The sequence below is a fragment of the Pelophylax lessonae genome (assembly GCF_965119305.1).
Source record: "Pelophylax lessonae genome assembly, chromosome: 5".
In the NCBI taxonomy this organism is placed as follows: domain Eukaryota; kingdom Metazoa; phylum Chordata; class Amphibia; order Anura; family Ranidae; genus Pelophylax; species Pelophylax lessonae.
Window position 1 is genome coordinate 514,550,207 of NC_138772.1, and position 20,825 is coordinate 514,571,031.

Sequence of the window (20,825 nt, forward strand, 5' to 3'; positions counted from 1 at the left end):
ATGTTCTTCCCTCATATTGTAAAGCGCTGCACAAACTGTTGGCGCTATATAAAATTCTGTATAATAATAATAATGCAAACAAGACCGTACTGCACTGGATCATCCTGCAAAGATCTGAAGGAGGCCTGTCCATTAAAGTGGAGTTCCGGCCACAAAAATCGACATAATCTATTTTGGGCCATCCGCTTGCTTTTGGTCACCTGAAAAAAAAAAAAAAAAAATCGTAACTATCCATTTCTTTGTTTACTTACCTTGTTATTGAAGAAGAATATACTCACCTTTCTTCCACTTCCTCCCTCTGCGGCCCGCGCCGTCACTTCCTCTTTGCATTGATTCCTGGGACCTGAACGGCATCGCTCCCAGGAGTCAATGCGCTTGCACCGGCCCCGCTCGTCACTTCCGGTGCGGCGCCTCATTCCCTGCTAAACAGTTCCGGGCATACCCAGAAGCTGTGAAGGGATGACGCACCTGCACCGGAAGTGACGAGCGGGGCCGGTGTAAGCGCATTCTGGGAGAAGAGGACATGGAAGAGGACGCAGAAGAGGACGTGCTGGCTTCAGCTGCCCACATCAGAGATGTCAGCGCTGGAGAAGAAATTTTCAAGGCAAGTATTTCTTCTAAAAAGGTAAGTGAGACCTGGGACAGTACAGAGGCTATCCATTGTGGAATGTACTAGCCCTGACTGTCCCTGGGGTATTTTTATTGAAAAAACCTTTTTCGTGGCCGGAACTCCACTTTAATATGCAAACAAGGCCAACTTCAGGAAGTGACAGGCTCAAAAGCTGGTTTTGGAGCAGTGGAACCGAATAACTCAATACCCAGGGAACCATATGGGGCTCACGGTGTGCCTCAATGGCATAAGTGCAAGCAAGACCCGACTACCCTTGTGACTGGGCTGCTACCTTGAGTTTCATTCACCATAAAGATGTCAGGAACCAAACTCAAACATTCCAACAGCAGATCCTTATATCTAGTCAGTGATCATCTGTCCAACCAGAACAGAGAATCTACACATGAGACAAGTCATTTACCTCTTGCTGGCAATTAATCCATCCAGGTCCCTAGATCGTCGTTTCAGCCTCAGGGGGTCTTGCAGAGATTCTCCATCTGGAACACTGCCAGGCTCAGACAGGACAGCAGGAGATGGAAGGGGACTCAGAGCGAAGGGTAGAGGGCAGCACTCTCTGGTACAAGTGGTCTGAGTTTCATAGCGAATTAATCGAGACTGCAGCTCTGAGAAGGCCACATCACGATCCAACGCTTTCCTTTGATCAAGGCAATACCTAAATTAAAGAAGAAAAAAAGTGATCTCACATAGATGTACAGGATCAGTTATCTAGAATAGGAAAAACTGGGCTTTTGCTTCTACTTTAATAAATAGGGATACAATAATGGTATATTTTAGTTAAACTTTTTAAAACAAAATTTCTTTTGTCCTTTTTGTGCAAAATCTTTATTTTATGGACCCCTTTCTGTCCACAATTACTATATCAAAGAACTCAAGCACAGATACTGTTTGCGGAAGATATGTTAAAAAAACTTTCGACAGCTAGCAGCCAAACAATTTGTGTGGCTGCTCGCTCTCAAACCCAAATGTCACTGATATGATCGTGGGTGACGACCAATATAAGGCACAAGAGTGTTTCCTAACAATGAGATCACTAGGTCTGCTGGGACACAGTGCTCAAAGTTTTAACAAAACACAGTATGTATTAAAAAAAAAAAAAAAAAAAAAAAAAAAGACGTTTTACACTAACAGTTGTTTTTAAAACATTTAACTAAGAATATTTTAGTCCTGGTTTTCATCCTTACATGAGTGCTGCTTGTACTGAGCAGCACTCAGGTAAGGATGTTAATACCAGTCCTGGACTACTTTATGCCTAGCGTGCAAAATACAGGTTAGGCTTACAGGAACTGGGCAAAATGACAGTTTCATTCTGCCCTGAAGAGGACCTCTGGTTCTGGAACATATACACTTTTTTTAAAAATACATTTTTTTTTATACATGAGGGTAGGCGGAAAAAAAAAAAATGGGATTTTTGACTTACCGTAAAATCCATTTCTCCAAATGTTCATTGACAGACACAGCTCCTGATATTCCTAACCATTGGGTTATACTGCCCCCTACAGAAGTAGGACACTAGGCAGAAAAAGAATCTGGCTATGCCTATGGGCAGTCCCAGGGGGTATACTCCCTCTCTCTGCTATAGGTACTCAATTTAGTTACAAGCAGTGTCAGAAGAATTAGAGCTCCACAGAGGGGCGGGTGCCGTGTCCGTCAATGAACATCAGAAAAATGGATTTTACGGTAAGTCAAAAATCCTATTTTCTCCTCCGTTCATCGACAGGACACAGCTCCTGATCTTCATAACCATTGGGATGTCCCAAAGCAATGTTAAACATGAGGGGTGGGAACAGCAAAAAAATAAATCCCCAAGACTAAAAACAGTAGCCAACCAGGCAACTGGAGCTCCACCAAAAGAACTAGAGCCCACTGGAAAACAAAAAATACACACTCAAAGAGGATTAGGTCCTCTTAAACAGCAGCCTGCAAAACCTTGCAGCCAAAAGAAGCATCTGCAGATGCCAGCACATCCACTTTATAAAACTTTGTGAAAGTGTGCACCAACGACCAGGTGGCCGCCTTGCACACCTGCATCACCGATGCCTGATGACGGAAGACCCAGGAGGCACTGAGCAGAGTGGAGTGCGCCTTGACAGGGAAAGGAGGAACCTGTCCCCTGATTAAATAGGTCTGAATTGCTGTCTTTCTGATCCATCATGAAATGGTCGCAGAGGAAGCAGACAACCCTTTCCGAGGCCCATCTGTGAGCACAAAATAGTGAGCCTGACTTCCTGAGTCTGACTTTCTGAAAGACTCCATAATTGCCAGGTACACCCTAATTGCCCGGACCACGTCCAAGGCATGCAAAGCAATTGCCTTCGGATGTTTAGGCCTGGGAGACAGGGAAGGCAACACAATGTCTTCATTCAAAATGAAAAATCAGAGACAACCATTGGAAGGAAAGATGGACAGAGGCAAAGATCCACCTTATCTCTGTGAATCACCAGGTAAGGTGAACAACAGGATAACGCCGCCAGTTCAGACACCCTGCGCGCAGAGGTAATATCCACCAAAAAAGCCACCTTCTGAGAGTAAGCAAGGGAATCTCCTGAAGATTCTCAAAGGGAGGCTTCTAGAGGACTGAAAGCACTAAATTGAGGTCCCAAGGCGGCAACAGAGACTGCACTGGAGGAACCAAATTAGGGATGCACCGAAATGAAATTCTTGGCCGAAGCCGAAGCCGAATAATAATAAAATGCTTGGCCGAAGGCCGAATACCGAACGCGGTGTTTCGCATTTTTTAACATAAAATATGCCCATTAGCGTGCCCCTTAACATAAAATATGCCCATCAGAGTGCCCCTTAACATAAAATATGCTCATCAGAGTGCCCCTTAGCATAAAATAAGGGGCACGCTGATGGGCTCATTTTATGTTAGGGGGCACTCTGATGGGCACATTTTATGTTAGGGGGCACTCTGATGGGCACATTTTATGTCAGGGGGCACGCTGATGGGCACATTTTATGTCAGGGGGCACGCTGATGGGCACATTTTATGTTAGGGGGCACTCTGATGGGCAAAACAAAACATTTAAATCAGCATTGCTCTTAACATAAAATATGCCCATTAGCGTGCCCCTTAAAATGAAATATGCCCATCAGAGTGCCCCTTAACATAAAATATGCTCATCAGCATGTCCCTTAGCATAAAATAAGGGGCACGCTGATGGCCACATTTTTATGTCAAGGGGCACTTTATAGGGCACTGTGGCAACAACATATGGCAGTCTGCACACTAATGCTTGTGCAGCTGCCAGCAACTGTATTCTTCTCTCCCAAATGTGCTCAGCTGCACATCACATACCTCTATAACTGCAGCCAGAGCCAAATGCCGCGAACAGGGGGGGCGGGGCGTGGACCAAGTGTGAAGGAGCCGCCAGTCAGGAGCAGGAGGCGGGACGCGCGCGTGACGTCACACCCCCCTACGCGGCCGGACAGGACACCAGCGGGAAGGGAGCCGCGAGCCGCGGTCAGGGCGGAAGCTACAGAGAATGCATACATATCAGAGGGTTACTGCAGAGGACATAATAGAGGACCGCGAGCCGCAATGAGGTGAGAGACATTGTTCGGCTTAAATTATTCGGCCTTTTGATTTATTCGGCCGAACACCGAAAGTGCCATTTTCCCTATTTTCGGCCGAATAATGTTCGGCCGCCGATTATTCGGTGCATCCCTAAACCAAATGTCAGACACCCTGAAGAAACATACACACCAGGGAGTGTGTGACCAAGGGTTTTTGGAAGAAGACTGCCAAAGCAGACACCTGGCCCTTGAGTACCAATTTCTGTTACACCTCGTTGAAGGAAGTTCAAGATCCGAGCCACGAGAAGGAACGAGTATGAACCTCAAGAGACTCCCCTCGCAATGCAACTCTTCCTAGAAATTGATTTCTTAGCTTTTAACAGCGTAGGAATCAGTGACTCAGATAAACCACTATCCTTCAGCACCTGGCGTTCAACAGCCAAGTCTTCAAAGCCAGCGACTGTAAAGCCGGATGGAAGATAGGATCTGCTGTTGCAAGGACCATCCTGAGAGGAAGCTTTTAAGGAACATCGGCGACCAGCTGCACCAGATCGTGGCACCAAACCTGGTGAGGCCAGTCCGGAGTCACTAAGATGACCGGAATCCCTTCTGCCTCGATCCTGCATAGAAGTCTTGGCAGAAGGAGGAGGCGCAAATCAGACAAAAAACACACCCCATGGGGACACTAGCGCGTCTGTGGCATCCGCCAGAGGATCCCTTGACTGAGCCACAAATCTCTGCACCTTTCCATTGAGCCGAGACGCCAACAGATCCACCTCGGGGATGCCCCACAGGAGACAAAACTGATGAAACACCCCTGGATGAAGGGACCATTCCCCTTGGCCAACACCTGCACCCTGAGGTAATCCACATGCCAGTTTTTCACCCCGGAATGCGTACGGTAAAGAGGGCTAGAACTAACTGTTTTGCCCACCTTAGAATGCCAGCTACCTCCAGAGCCGCCAGGAAACTTCTTTTGCCCCCCTGGCAATTGACATAAGCCACAGCCATGGCATTGTCCGATTTAATGCACACTGGGCATCCCTGAAGACAATCCGTCTAATGGCCAGTCCAATGGTCCAGACACAGCCTGATCGCTCAGTTTCAAGACATTGATCGGTAGTCTGGACTGTTTCAGTGTTCAGATCCCCTGAGCAGAATGTTTACCGAGGACGCCTCCCCAGCCGGAGAGGCTGACATCCATGGTGATCACTGTCCAATACAAGGGGAGGGAGAATTTGCCCAGCCGAAGTGCCGGGGAATGAAGGCACCATATCAGGGACTCCTTCATTCCCCAACTCAGCCGGATTGGATTTTCCTGAGACTGTAGTGTCTTGTCCCTTTTGGCCAGAATCTCCCTTTGCAGGGACCTCGTATGGAACTGTGCAAACGGAACCGCCTCCTAGGTAGACACCATCAGGCCCAGCACCCGCATGCAAGACCAGAGGGATGACCATCTGCTGGACAGCAGGAGACAAACTGTAGCTTGCAATTTCTGGAGTTTGTCCAGAGGAAGGCGCATTCTGGCTAAGGCCAAGTCCAGAGTCAGGCCCAGATAGTCCAGCTTTGTGGACGGAACCACAGCAGACTTCTGAAAAATCAGAATCCAGCCAAACTCCTTCAGAGTACGTATGGTGATCTCCAGGTTTTCCACCAGAGCAGAAGACTCCACCTGCAGAAGGAGGTAATCCAAGTAGCCCAGTACCGCGATCTCCATTAGCATAACAATGCTAGCAGCGGTGCTCACACTTTTGTGAAGACCGGAGGAGCAGAGGCAAGACCAAAGGGTAATGCCACAAACTGATAATGCTCCTCTCCCAGGGCAAAGCAGAGGAAGTGCTGGTGACCGACACATTTGGAATGTGAAAGTAAACATCCTTGATGTCGACAGAGGCAAGAAAATCCCCCTGACGCAGGGATGCCACCACCATGCAAATGGTCTCTATTCTGAACTTTTGCACCCGTACAAAGCAGTTTAGCGTCTTGAGGTCCAGGATTGGACGCACCTTGCCTTCCTTCCTGGGAACTGTAAACCGGTTTGAGTAAAACAGCAGGGTGCAGCTCCACTATTAATGATCAGTCCAATAAAGGAATGTTCATATATAATATATATATATATATATATATATATATATATATATATATATATATATATATATATATATATATATATATATATATATATATATATATATATATATATCAATCTATGGCTGGACCAGAAATCCACCGTGTCATCTGAATTGAAGCAACAGTTCACCTCCTCTCTAAATCCTTATTACACTCTCAGCCGGGAGGCAAACGATCACACCTCAGAAATGTGAAAATACTGACATGATGTAGTAGTTCTAAACAATTTAGATAACAAAGATGTACACTCAAATGTATATAAACCGATAAAAGCGTGTCTATTTGTAAAAAAAAATGGCCGCGGTGTAGCGTGCTTGCGTCATGTCCTTCCTGCCTTATGTATTTCGTTGTCAATAGAGGTCATCAGAGGCGTGTCAACCCATCGCAAGCACGCTCTAAATAATGCATAATTCGGAATTGACCGGAACCGGAAAAAAACCTCCTAGCTAGCACTTCACCTTAAAGAAGCGGACATATGCTACTCAATCATATCTCGGATGCGTTCCAAACGAAGGAAAAAAAAAAAAAAGGATTTAAATCCAAATAAACCCTAACCAGGCACATAGTGATGCACCATCTGGTGATCATTGAACAATATTACAATTAAAATTCAAGCAAAGTGACATTGAATGAACATAAAAAATTTAAGCAAAGAATATCATTAAAAATAACAAAAATAAAAATAAAAAATTCCAATGCAATACAGACGTCTACTGTTAAGTCACAAAACAATTGACGTCCCATTCAATATTCAAATCAAAGGGAGTATACCTTTTGGAGGTCATGAATCCAACGGGTCTCAAGTCGAGATCGCAGGTCAGACATTACTCCCTCTCCAATGTGCAGAGAAACGGTCTATGCCCAATATGATAGTACCATCAATTTTCTTACCAGAGAACGGGGATAGCTGCTCACCATACCAGGAACAAGGTGGGCACCGCTCCAGACAGAACCCCTCTCCATCTAAATGGGGGGCTGTCGGCCAGGAGGAACGCTGCAACTCGGGCCAAGACCCGGTCGTATAAGACCTCCCAAGGTGTTTAATTCGCAGGCCAGGCCCCGTCCAGTGGGGCTATGTCACAGCCGACCTAGCGAGAGGCTGAGGCCTGCGGATGCTCACTGGCTAGACTGGGGTGACCACTGGATCTAGATTATCCAGCCCGTTGCCCGGTCCGGCAGTTGATTGTAGATCTCACAGGAAAGATCCAGGAAAATGTTTCCAGGACCAGAGATCCCAGCAAGGAACAATGTCCTTTCTCATGACTAGGCAGAAAAAAAAAATCTGAGTACCAATAGCAGAGAGAGGGAGTATTCCCCCTGGTACTGCCCATAGGCATAGCCAGATTCTTTTTCTGCCTAGTGTCCTACTCCCGTAGGGGGCAGTATAACCCAACGGTTATGAAGATCAGGTGTGTCTGTCAATGAACAAAGAGAAATGTAGGATTACAAGTAAGTTATTGCTATTGTCAAGTTAACTGAGGCATGTCGAGGCTGCTGATTTTGGCTTGGGTATCTAGGCATCAATGACCTCTGGACACAAAAGGGGCAGCTGATGCACAGAGATTTGTTTTTCCTCAAGAGCACAGTAGTAGCTACTCTAGTAACTGTGCCTCTAATTGAAATTGTATGTTCCAGCATTAGTTGGCATTAACCATGCCCCATGTTTGGGGTCAGAGAGAAAGTGTACCCCATCATTTTTTTCAATGGTAGGAATTGTGCCCCATAACTGGTGTCGTTCGGCCCCATAGTTGGAGTCAGTGGGAGGAACTGTGCCCCATCACTGGGGTTAGTGGGAGGAAATGTGCCCCATTGTTGGTCATTGGTAGGAATTTTACCCCTTTGTTGGGGTCAGTGAATGAAATCGTCCCCCAAAGGCTGGATAAATGCAAGCAAAGGGCCACAGCTTGGAAACCACTGTTCTATACCAACAGGCAAATGCATACATACTTCTCAAACTGTATTATCTGTGGAAGAATCTGTAATTCTGCCCTTTTTGTACTGCGCTCCACACAACCCCTTCCCAGACAGCTCAGCTAAATCCTACACACTTTTTCTGGTAATAAAAAAAACAAAGGCAATAAAAAAAATTGAGAAACATACAAAACTTACTCAAGGTTGTGGTAGTGACATTCAGAGGCTTTAGCAAAAGGTAGGCCACTCAACTTTCGTGGGGTAAGTTGGGGTGTTAGAAGAAAGACATTATCGCTGCAAGAAAAAAAAAAATAAAAAAAATAAATTCTTACATTATTATAGTGATTATTAAAGATTTTCTTCAGTCTTTTACTGGTTGATACCTTGATTTCCTACCCTCCTATGAATACCATTTAATACCGGTGTTTCCAGAGACAGACAGCTATGTAGCTATCTTTTATACTGTATGCCGTTTGTATAATAATTTAATACTGCAGTGTATTTCTGACTACCCAAGCTATGCCTTCATTCCACTTAGCTGAAAAGCATAAAAATTCTGGAGAGGACACGGAATGGTCTCTGTCACATTCTACACATTGTCATGTGTGTTTGTTTAGAAAAGCCCACTAGACACCTGCCCATGATAAAGAGGAAGTAAAGCGTCCTCTAACTTGTACCTATAGGTAAGCCTATGATAAGGCTTACCTGTAGGTACATCTCCTAAACAAGCAGGAGATATTTACTGTACATACAGCCAGTGACATCACTGGCATGTGCACTTTGAAGGAATGACCGCCCATGCCGTTCCTTCAGAGCCCTGTACCGTGCACAGCGGCTCCCGTGCGCATGCGTGGGAGTGACATCACGGCTCCGGTCAATCAGATAGCCAGAGGATGCAAACCCAGAATAAAGACGGGTTAACATGGTCAGCCGTGTATGTGTTGTGTGGTCAGCGTTGCGGGGGCTTCATTTTAAGGTAAGTATTTCATAATGAGCTAGTATGTGATGCATATTACCTCATTATGCCGTTGCCTTTCAGGTTTTTATTTTTTTTAATTTTTTGGGAGGTTTACAACCTCATTAAAAGGGATAAGGCTAGCCTCCTCAGATCTGGGGAAGGGTACAGAAATATTTCTGCAGCATAGCACAGTGGCCTCCATCATCCATAAATGGGAGACGCTTGGAACCACCAAGACTCTTCCTAGAGCAGGCTGCCCAGCCAAACTGAGCAATCAGGGAGAAGGGCCTTAGTCAGGGAGGTGACCAAGAACCGATGGTCACTCTGACAGAGCTCCAGCATTTTTCTGTGGAGAACCTCCAGAAGAACCACCATCTCTGCAGCACTCCACCAATCAGGCCTGTATGGTAAAGTGGCCAGACAGAAGCCACTCAGTAAAAAGGCACATGACAGCCCGCCTGGAGTTTGCCAAAATGAACCTGAAGGATTCCCAGACCATGAGAAACAAACATTTTGGTCTGATGAAACAAATTTTAAACTCTTTGGCCATGTCTGGAGGAAACCAGGCACTGCTCATCTGGCCAATACCATCCATACAATGAAGCATAGTGGTGGTAGCATCATGCTGTGGGGATGATTTTCAACGCCAGCAACTGGGAGGCTAGTCAGGATTGAGGGAAAGATGAATGCAGCAATGTACAGACATCCTTTAGGAAAACCTGCTCCAGAGGATCTCAGACTGGGCAAAGGTTCATCATCCAACAGGGCAATGACCGTAAGCACACAGCCAAGATAACAAAGACGAGGCTACAAGACAACTCTGTGAAGGTCCTTGAGTGGCACAGCCAGAGCCCAGACTTGAACCAGATTGAACATCTCTGGCGAGATCTGAAAATGGCTGACGCTCCCCATTCAACCTGAAGAAGCTGGAGAGGGGCTGCAAAGAAGAACAGGAGACACTGCCCAAAAATAGGTGTGCCAAGCTTGCAGCATCATACTCAAAAAGGCTTGAGGCTGTAATTTGTGTCAAAAGGTGCTTCACCAAAAGTATTGAGCAAAGGCTGTGAATACTTATGAACATGGAATGGTTTCATTTTTTATTTTTATTACATTTGCAAAGATTTCAAACAAACTTCTTTCACGTTGTCATTATAGGGTATTTTTTGTAGACTTTTGAGGAAAATAATGAATTTAAACCATTTTGGCATAAGGCTGCAACACAACAAAATGTGGAAAAAGCGATGCGCTGTGAAAACTTTGCAAATGCACTGTAAAAGCCTGCAGATTATTATAAAGCCAAATCTATAAAAAGCAGGTAAGCCTGCATGATAATTCAAAGGAAAACTGACATGACAGAAATATGCTATAGGAAGTAGCTAAATGATACAACCTGGCTTCTATGCTGACCCTCTGGTATCAATACTAAAGACAGTCTTGCATGACAGCCAGGGCAGTAGCAGTTTCAGAAGGAGAGATCCATGTTTGCTTAGAAAACTAAGACAACTAAAAATTCATAATCTTAAGAATTTTGAAGTCCTGTGGTGATCAGTTCTCCCTTTAGGTCTTGGCAAATAAATATTTATATAAAAAAGTGTATATATTACATACATACACGCGCATGCAGTTATACTATCAGATGCACATTTCCCCATTTCCTACCTTCTTGTAGTGAGATGACAACACTGCCCCCTCTTCTCAACCCTATAATATAATGGAAAGGTATTCTGTAGTAATGCAGGAGGAGAGCCAAGGAAGGGCTGACAACACTGCTTTGAAGCTCAGAGGGGCAAAGGCAGCATTGTCATCTCACTAGTCTTCTGGCAGGATTAAAGTGTCACCAAACTGCCCCCACCCCACTTTTGGTGACCTCATGGGAGTCTTCCAATAACGCTGCATTACCCATGTACTAACTGACATATCAACTGGGGGTGCCCTAGGAAACATAAGGTTTGGCAGCCATGAACGATGCAATATATACTTCTCTTGCACAAGTTCTTGGCTGGATCAACCCAGTATTTGAGTCATACTGTTTACAGTACGGGTCCCCCTTATTCAAATGTTTCATATTTCTCAATAGTTACCTGTGTACTTTTACCTGTTGTGTACGCCATGTAGAGATTTTGCCTATTTGTTACGGTCATTATTTGTCATGCCATTTTCCTCAAGAAAGACTAATCCTCAATAAAGCCCGAAAAAAAAAAAAAAAAAAAAGTATCGAAGGCAAAGAGTAAGGGAAGGTTCTATCCCTTTTTTGACATCTGCGTCCCACTGGGGAGATTTCCCTTTACTTCCTGTCGCATTCCCAAAACAGAAAGGGAGAGGAAATCCCTCCAAAGTGAGGGAATCCTGGAGTGTCAACAGAACTAGTATCCCCCACAGGAAGATTTTACTCTACTATTCCTGTTCTGATGTAAACCCAACATTTAAGATTTTCTTGTACTTTCACTTACGAAAACAGTAAAAACAGGATATATAGAGAGGGTGATCCAGCCAGAAATCTAGTGTACTTGTAACTTTAGCGCACTTAACCGAAATCTTAAAACAATGTTATCACTATTCGCAGCTTTCCTTTGTGAACTACATAAGACCGCCTCCCTAGGTTATAGAGATAAGGAGATTGGGTGATGTTTGCAGTTCAAATCAGGAGAGAGAAGCTTAAGTGGGGTATACACTAGTAGAAAATCTGCCAAAAATTCCCGTCCGAGGTAAAATCATACGATTTTCGCCTAGTGTGTACACAACTTTCAGCAGCCGACGCGAACATTTTCAACGAAAAAAAACCGAGGGACAAACACCAAAATTTTTATCGTCCGTCCCCAGACAACCAATTTTCGTTTAATGTGTATGCAGTGCGTCCGTGAAAAATCGGATGCGAAAGACCGCGCATGATCTGCAGTTGCTGACGACCCGGAAGTCTAGAAACAAATGTCCCAAAAAAAAAAAAAGACGAGAAATTTTGTGAACATTTATGAACTGTCAACTAAAAACTTATGACCGCTGAGCATGAGAGTGAAAAATCGGAGGATATTTCGTCCGATTTTCATCAAGTGTGTATGCGACAACACTGCTTCCTTATAGATACAGTACAGTGAGTGTATGCGGTCATCCTATGGCTAGAAATGTGTTGCTGGCAGGATCATCAGGTGAAAAAAGGAAAAGTTAAAAAAAAAAAAAAAACGAACTAGCACTACAACGTAAAGGGTTACTAACCCCAGGAGCCTGCATTGGCTATTCCTGGTTTCCCGCAGTTCACAACATGGAAATTACATTATTTTAGTAAATATAAACTGCTAAACACCTTTTTTTCCATCAGCAGTATATAGCAGTCTTGTGACTTCTTTCAGTGTCTAGTCAATGCTTGTAGGGGGAGGGTTCATTCTCCCCAGCTTGTCCTACGATGCTGCATGACCCCTGACCCTCTGTCCGGACAGTGCGGATTGACCCTGTGCTAGTCACATGCATCCTCCCAAGAAAAAAAAAGAAAAAACCTCTCAAGCAATATACACCAAACCAAGCATGTGCAGAGTGCCCCCCCCCCCCCCCAAAGGCTCTGTTCAATCAGATGGATTGGGGACAGAAAAATAAGAGGAGGATCAGAGAAGGCCAGATCAAGCCGCTTTTTTTTTAACAATGCAGAGGATTAACTCCTTAGGTTCCACAGTGGAGTAATCACAAGCATGCTTTTACTGCTTATACAGACTGATTTTAGGGTTGTGGGTTTAGTAAATATTGAACCAGCAAGCTAGGATATAATACAGGTTTCATTTTGTGGTTTAGATACACTTTAAAGTACCCCAAATCAGCAGCCAAGATTAATCTGTTGTATGGTATCACCACAGCATCTTCCAACATTTGTAACTTCACAGGGAAAGCAGAACTTCTGGTATTCGGAAATCTCCAAGGATGGACAGTCTCCTGGAGACTAATGGGAAGAGACAGTTTATCACACATATGGTGTGCTTAGTGCCAAGCATGGCCCAAACTGCAAGATTTTTTTTTAACACTTGTACAAGGATGATCCATGTCTGCTGCAGTGTCACAACTTCCCTGAGACAGATGTAACAACCAATCTCCAAAGAACATGAGAGCCAGATATAGCAACAAAAATAATCCTGAGAAAATCTTTAAAGAGAACCCATCACATCAGCAGAAACAATTACAGAAAAAACGCAGTTACTTTTATTCTTTTCAGAGACATATGCAATACTCTTTCAACTAAAACCTTTAAACTGGTAATACTAGAACAGTTCTAGTACATCTGTGTGTCAAAATGACAACAGTAAAAGGAGGATAACAGCACAGTGCATAGTGGTAAGCACTTCTGTCTTGCATTACAAGGGTCCTCGGTTCAAAAATGCAAGCCAGGACACTAGGTTAAAGGGGTTGTAAACGTACTAAATAAAATAAAAAAAGGCCCCCCCTGCAGATTTAAGCCATAATGTGCTAGTATGCACCGCACAATATGTCAGACTTGCCTACAGAACAGATTCCTCCAGGAGCGTGCAGTCACCGCTGACAGATTCAGTCATCACCCTGTTTTCCTTCTGGGTTCACAGGCTCCGGGATATTTGAATGGCTGAGCCGTCACTTCCACGCATGCTAACAGAAGTCAGGGCTGCAGCACATGAGTATGCCGTCTCTTCAGAGTGCATGCACCGGTGATGTCACCGGCTACTGCTCACTGGATTATCTCCGAAATAGTGCACTTTTAGGAGATATTCATTTTACCCACAGGTAAGCTTCAATATAAGCTTACCTAAAAAAGGTAAAAGTTGCTAAGGTGACCTTACTAATTTAATTGATTCCTGTCTAAATTTGCCCTAGTATGCAAGTAGGATAGGGACCTTCAGCTGGCTATACAGTAGATGGCTGATCAAAAATAAACAAGCGAGGTGGATGGAGGAATCCTCCTTGCCATGCTATTGCATTCTGACAGCAGAGGTTCCTCTTCTGTCAGAACACACAAATCAGCGCTGCAGTGGCTGATCAAATGAACATTTTCCGACAGTCCCATTTGACAGAAGACAAATCATTAGATCGACCAGTAAGTGTGACCCGGGACAGTACAGAGGCTATCCATTGTGGAATGTACTAGCCCTGACTGTCCCGGGGGTATTTTTTTTAAAAATGTTTTCGTGGCAGGAACTCCGCTTTAAGGAACACATCAGATCTCAATGGGGAAAAATATCATGCTGGATATCTATACTGATATGGACTGGGTAATGTGTTAGGAACGAAAGGATGCCACATTTTCAGGGTGTCGGATGGAAATTAAAATGATCAACCCACTGAATTCAAAGTGAAAAAATAATGCTGCAGGCTAGTCCATTTTTCCAAAATTTCATTGCAGCAACTTAAAAAAAAAAACAAAAAAAAAAAATGGTACTCAGTAGTATGTATGGCCCCCCATGTGCTTATATGCATGCCTGACGTAATCTGGGTATACTCCTAATGAGACAACGGGTGGTGTCCTGGGGCATTTCCTCCCAGATCTGGATCAGGGCATCACTGAGCTCCTGAACAGACTGAGGTGCAACCTGGCGGTGAACATTGTCCCAAAAGGTCTTCTATTGGATTTAGGTCAGGCAAGCATGGGAGCCATTCTAAGGTATATATTCCTTCATCCTCCAGGAACTGACTGCATAATCTCACCACATGAGGCCGGGCATTATCATACACCAGGAGGAACCCAGGACCCACTGCATCAGCGTAGGGTTTGACAATGGCCATTAACAATTGGTCGTGCAGGCGGTCAACGCGTCCAGGACGTGGCTGTACGGCAACCGGAAGTGATATATTACGCAATACCCGGGGACATAGAGTGTGGTTGGGTGAGACACGGCTTACATGCGTTCGGTCTTCCGTGACCAAGATATGCCAGTTGTTCTGCTACTATGCATAATGTGACTGCATTGTATGTGGATTAGTTTGGTTTTAAATAAAGCATGTCATACGCATACGTTTTTTTGCACTATCTGTATTTTCTTTTTCTTATACACATGCCATTGTTATGGATCAATCACTGAGGAGGACACCAGCTGTGAATTATCATCAACCCTATTGTGGGTGTTTGCTTACTTTGCCAATATGAGAATATTTGTCAATCTTTTTTGGTGAGTTCTGAAGGGTAGTGGTGTCACCTATGCACGTGGTGTGGTGGGCAGTTGCTGGAGGAAACTGAATTATCGTGGTCACTTATGCTTTCTAAGTTTTTGCTTAAGGATTTTTAATGTTATTATAATTTTTTACTGGACTTTTGTGCACTTGCTCTATTCACGGGTGTTTTATTTGTAGCGCCACTATCTGCTATATCTATATATCTGCACTCTGGTAGATACGTCATTATTTATTTCATGTTAAAGAGGCAGCCAGTGGTGGACCTGCCAATTCTGACGTTCAATGGCAATTGCCAATCAAGCTCCACCGTGCCGGGCAAGGAGTACAGGGTCCACTAGAGTACATCGGGCCCTCAGGACACCCTCATGAAGTCAATTTCTGACTGTTTGGTCAGAGACATTCACAGCAGTGGCCTTCTGGAGGTCATTTTGTAGGGCTCTGGCAGTGCTCATCCTGTTCCTCCTTGCACAAAAGGAGCAGACACCTGTCCTGCTGATGGGTTAAGGACCTTCTACAGCTCTGATCAGCTCTCTTAGAGTAACTAGCTATCTCCTGGAATCTCCTCCATGCTCTTGAGACTGTGCTGGGAGACAGCAAACCTTCTGGCTATGGCACGCATTGATGTGCCATCCTGGAGGAGTTGGACTGCCTGTGCAATCTCTATAGGGCCCAGGTATAGCCTCATGCTACCAGTAGTGACACTGACCCTAGCCAAACACAAAACTAGTGAAAAACAGTCACAAAAAAAAAAAAAAAAAAAAAGAGTAGGGGAAAAAAAATGCCACATGTATAACCATTCCCGTTTTGGAGGTTGTCTCATTGTTGCTCATCTAGTGCACCTATTAATTTCATTAACACTAAAAGCAGCTGAAACTGAACAACCCCCTTTGCTACTTAGCTGACCAGATCAAAATACCAGGAGTTTCATTGAATTAATGCTATAAATTAGAGCTGCACAAATAATCGTTAAAAGATCGCAATCTTGATTTAACCCCACCACACGATCTTAATACAGCATTTCCACGATTCATGTAACAAGTGCAGAGCAGTTTCCTGCTCACAGTTGCCAAAAAAAAAAAAAAGAAAAAAAGTCGGAAACGTATCAACAACATTGCTCAGCACTGATAAAAAGAAACATCTTTCTGCTCGATTACAGATCGAAGGGGTGAACTGCGGTCTGCAAATGAAGTCAGTTTAAAGCAACCTTGCCGAGTAAAAAGTTTTGATAAGAAAAAAAAATAAAAAATTGTTTGTTTAACCCCTTATTAACCCTCCACTTACTCTAATTAGCCTTATTAACTCCCTATTCTTCTCCATTAAGTTTTTTTTACGGATTTATTATTTTTTTTTATTTACCAGTTTATAAAAAACTACTAAAACTTTTTTTTTTCTGTTTGCTTTGTTCATTTTTACACCTTTAACACATTTTCACATTGAAAAAAATCCCAAATTTAAAAAATTAGTTTCATTTGTAAAAATAACTTTTCAATGCTTTGTACCAAACAGCTTTAGTGTAAACAAAACAATTTCAGTAGGTATCATTCATTGGTATCCGTGAGTAAAAAAAATAAACCCTAACATAACTTAAATGGTAATTTTTTTTATTTCTTTGTACACATTACATTTCAAATTTGATTGAAACAGAGTATTAGGTCTTATTTTATTGCCATCTTGTTTGATAGCCTGATTAGGAGTTGTAAATCTTTAACCACTTTACCACCGGAGCATTTTGCTGTCTTACGTCTGGGCCACTTTTTGTGATTCGGCGGTGTGCGACTTTAACTGACAATTGCGCGGTCATGTGACGCCGTACCCAAACAAAATTTACGTCCTGTTTTTCCCACAAACAGAGCTTTCTTTTGGTGGTATTTGATCACCTGTGCGATTTTTACTTTTTGTGCTATAAACAAAAAAAAGCGTTTATTTTGAAAAAATAACAATATTTTTAACATTTTTTTATATGAAATTCCCCCCAAAAAAGATGTAAAAACCAATTTTTTTTAAAATTTTTGGCCAATTTGTTTTCTGCTACCCATGTTTGGTAAAAAAAAAAAAAAAAAAAAAAAAAAAAAAAAAAATCGCAATAAGCGTATTTTGATTGGTTTGCGCAAAAGTTATTGCGTTTACTAACAAAGGGAAAGATTTATGTCATTTTTGGTGTTTTTTTTTTTTAACGAGTAATGGCGGCGATCTGCGATTTTTTTTGCGGGGCTGCGACATTGCGGCGGACAGATCGGACCCTTGACTGACATTGGGGGACCAGTGACATTACTGCAGTAATCAGTGCTATAAATATGCACTGTTACTGTAAAAATGCCACTGGCAGGGAAGGGGTTAATTTTATTGGAGAGGGAGGGGTTAATGTATGCCTGGTGCTTACTGACGTGTGGGGGGGGGGGAGGTGACTGTGTGAGACAGGGACAGATCGGATGTCCAGCTATGCTGAACACTCCGATCTGTCACTGAGGAGATCCGCCCGCTCTTTTTACACAGGCGGGCGGATCTCCAAACTGGATTCCCCGACGATCGGGGCAGAGCAGCGGCGATCGCCGCCGCTCCTCCCCTGGCCCGACTCCCGCTGTGAATAAAAACAGCGGGAGCGAGCCTCCGGCGGAGCGCGAGCGTCGCCTACAGGGGGAGGAGTCTGGCGACGTAGGTCTATGTCGTCAGACGGGATCGTGCCACTTTACCGCTATGTACCGGAGTACTACTGCGGCAAAGTGGTTAAAATAAAACATTTCTTTAGAATTGTAATCTTTTATTCTAAGCAAAACAATCGTGATTCTCATTTTATCCAGAATCATGCAGCTCTACTAGAAGTGTTTCTTTTAAAATTTTTTGAGCAGTGTATAAACACACATCATGTGTCTATTATAGAACTAAAATTACCTGGATTATAGTCCTCCTATGTGGATTTGTTGCATTGTTGGGCTGGTGTAAACTCCACTGCTTGAAATCTAATACGATATCTTATCAGCGTGCAGATTTTCATCAGAGATTGGACTGTCTTCTACTATAATAATAGACTTCGGTTTATCGGTTGCTTCTTATTTTTTGTGTACTGTATTGTCCCCTGCACTCAGACTGGGTCTACAGAACCTTCCTGTTATGATATGATAGTTAATCTGCACCTGCTACACTGCATGTGTAGTACTACAAGTGCGTTTTGTTATTGAGTCTTGTACTTACTTTAAATTTAATAAAAACGATGGAAAAACAGAATTAACTGAAACAAAGGCCCATTTCACACAGGGCGAACTCAGATTAGATTAGCCGGGGATCTGTGCACCAATAGCCTGCTGATCTGAGCAGAGCGGGCGGATGACAGGTCCGTGTTCGTCAGTTTCTGCAAAGCAGACACAGCCCACTCTGCTCTATGGATGGTCAGGTGTAAACTGACTTAGGTGTCCATTTATATCTGACTGTCCTCCGATTCACCTAGACAAAGGGGGATAGATACCATTCCTTTTTTTTTTTTTTTTTTTTTTTGCGGAACAGATTGGAAGTAGGCGGGAGTAAATGGACACAGTTCCGTTTACACAAATAGGTCCCCCGGAAAAACAGACAGACGCACCTGATCGGACCTGTGTGAAAGGGGCCCAACTTTAGAGCTCTTGCACACGGGCACCAAAAACACTCCTTTCTTGAATGTTTTTTTCTTTCCTGATCGGAAAGAAGCCCATTGCTTCAAATGAACTTATACACACACAGACGCAGAAATATTCGTAAACTAGTGCTGCCTTTAGATCAGTAAAAAAAAAAAAAAAATACAATCTACATTACTGGTTGCAAATACACATCTAAATCCCACCTCCCCTTGAATTGTAGATGACATGATTTGAGTATTTGACATTCTTAGAGCCAAAATATTTATGAGCGTATACATGTGCACCATACTTTATACTTTTTACAGGAACTTTCTGCTAGGAAGATCCAGCACTCCTACGTCAGCACCATGTGTAAGGACAGTCTTTTTCTGCGATCTTTAAAAATGAAATACTTCAAATTACAAGCAGCTAGAGAGGTCATGGCGGCTTGCTTTTGCTTTATTTACTGCTTGTTAAAAATATGTAAAACCGTGTTCTTGCCATATTCTGGGTACAGGCGACTGACTCTTCAACCCAGAGGTCCTCAACCACTAGGCCATGGCCCACTTCCAGGTCACAGCCTTCCCTCCTCCCAGGCCTCCAGTTAGCTGTAGACCATTAATCTCTCAAAGTGCCTCCCCTTTCCCATAGTGCCAACTAAACTATATTAGTGGTCCACTAGTACCTCTCAGTACCCTCAGGCCTCCAAAAAGCCCTCAGTATCATAGAGCCCCCCAACCGTGTCCCACAGTGCCCTTGCAAAGCTCCCAGACCCTCCAATGATCCCCATCTCCCACAGTTGCCCTCAGCTCCATGCAGATACCTCATCTCCTACAGGGCCACCAAGTCTGCCGCGAAGGCCCCTAACCTCCTCCAGAACCTCCCATTTCCCCACAGTGACACTAACCAGAGCCTTCCAGCATGTCAATACAAATTTTGATTTCCTATACTTTTATTGTGTGAATATAAAAACTATCTGGGATGACCTAGTCGTGCTTACCGCCCAAAACAGGAGAGAATAATATACTAAAACATGGTCATATTGGAACAGGTTTGTATATTGGGATGAAAAGAAAGGCCCTCTTGGAGAGCTACTCTGGAGAATGAAGTCGATCCTGCCCTTTTTGCTAATGCACATGTGCACCCCATCACCCTGGGTCTCCCTCCCCATCTCCCTCCCTTTCCTTAGTCCTATTCTTTCTGACACCTATAGGCATCCTTTCTTTTCCCTGTTCCGCTTATTTTCCTTTAAAAATTTGAAGCGTTCACCCGAACAAACTGCAATTTTTTTTTTTTTTTAAACAGTTAACTTCTTGTTTTTGGCAGTAAGATTTTAATTTGTGTTTTCTTGATGTCAGAATACCTTGCATTTTCTGTATCTCGCATTTTATTACCATGTTTCTTTGAATCGTCTTTGTATTATGTGAGATATTGTACCTATTCTGTAGTGCATTGCTCTGCTGGATTCTTTAGGCTCCTTTCACACGGGCGCACCGCCCAACAAAGTCCGTTCTGCTCAGCGAGGGATCGATCCGTCGATCCCCACTGAGCAGGCGGATGACAGTTCCGTCTCCGCTCTGTGTGCAGAGAAGAAGGAGTTGTCAGATCCCCGCTGTCCTCTATAGGGAGATCGGATGAGAATGGACCGCCTGTCCATTCTCAACCGATCTTCCAGACGGATGGAAAATATGTGCGTCCAGATTTCACGGACCGGATCAGATATCAGCGGGTGTCAGCAGAGAGGTCTTCGCTGACACCCGCTGCCCCATAGGGATGCATGGAGCATCCGATCAGTTCCGCCTGAAAAAACTTGACAGGTGGATCAGATCGCCTGTGTGCAAAGGGCCTTATTCTTTTATATAAAGAATTAAAAAAAAGAAAAAAAACTAATCACTGGGACATGGAAGGTTTTGGAAAAATTTAGTGGGCCCTGGTCTCAAGGTTGAAAACCACAGCTTTAACCGACACGTGGTAA

At 43.7% G+C, this 20,825-nt stretch overlaps 1 protein-coding gene across 1 annotated transcript in view; it reads right to left on the minus strand.

The window, feature by feature from the left end:
* Nucleotides 1-20,825, minus strand: part of MTBP (MDM2 binding protein) — a 146,817-nt gene that overhangs the window by 47,706 nt on the left and 78,286 nt on the right. Inside the window, exons 17-18 of the mRNA XM_082257933.1 lie at nucleotides 8,387-8,482; nucleotides 1,032-1,283 (exon numbers count right to left, since the gene is read on the minus strand). Of these exons, the coding sequence (XP_082114059.1) occupies nucleotides 1,032-1,283; nucleotides 8,387-8,482 (348 nt within the window). The remainder of the gene's footprint in view (nucleotides 1-1,031; nucleotides 1,284-8,386; nucleotides 8,483-20,825) is intronic.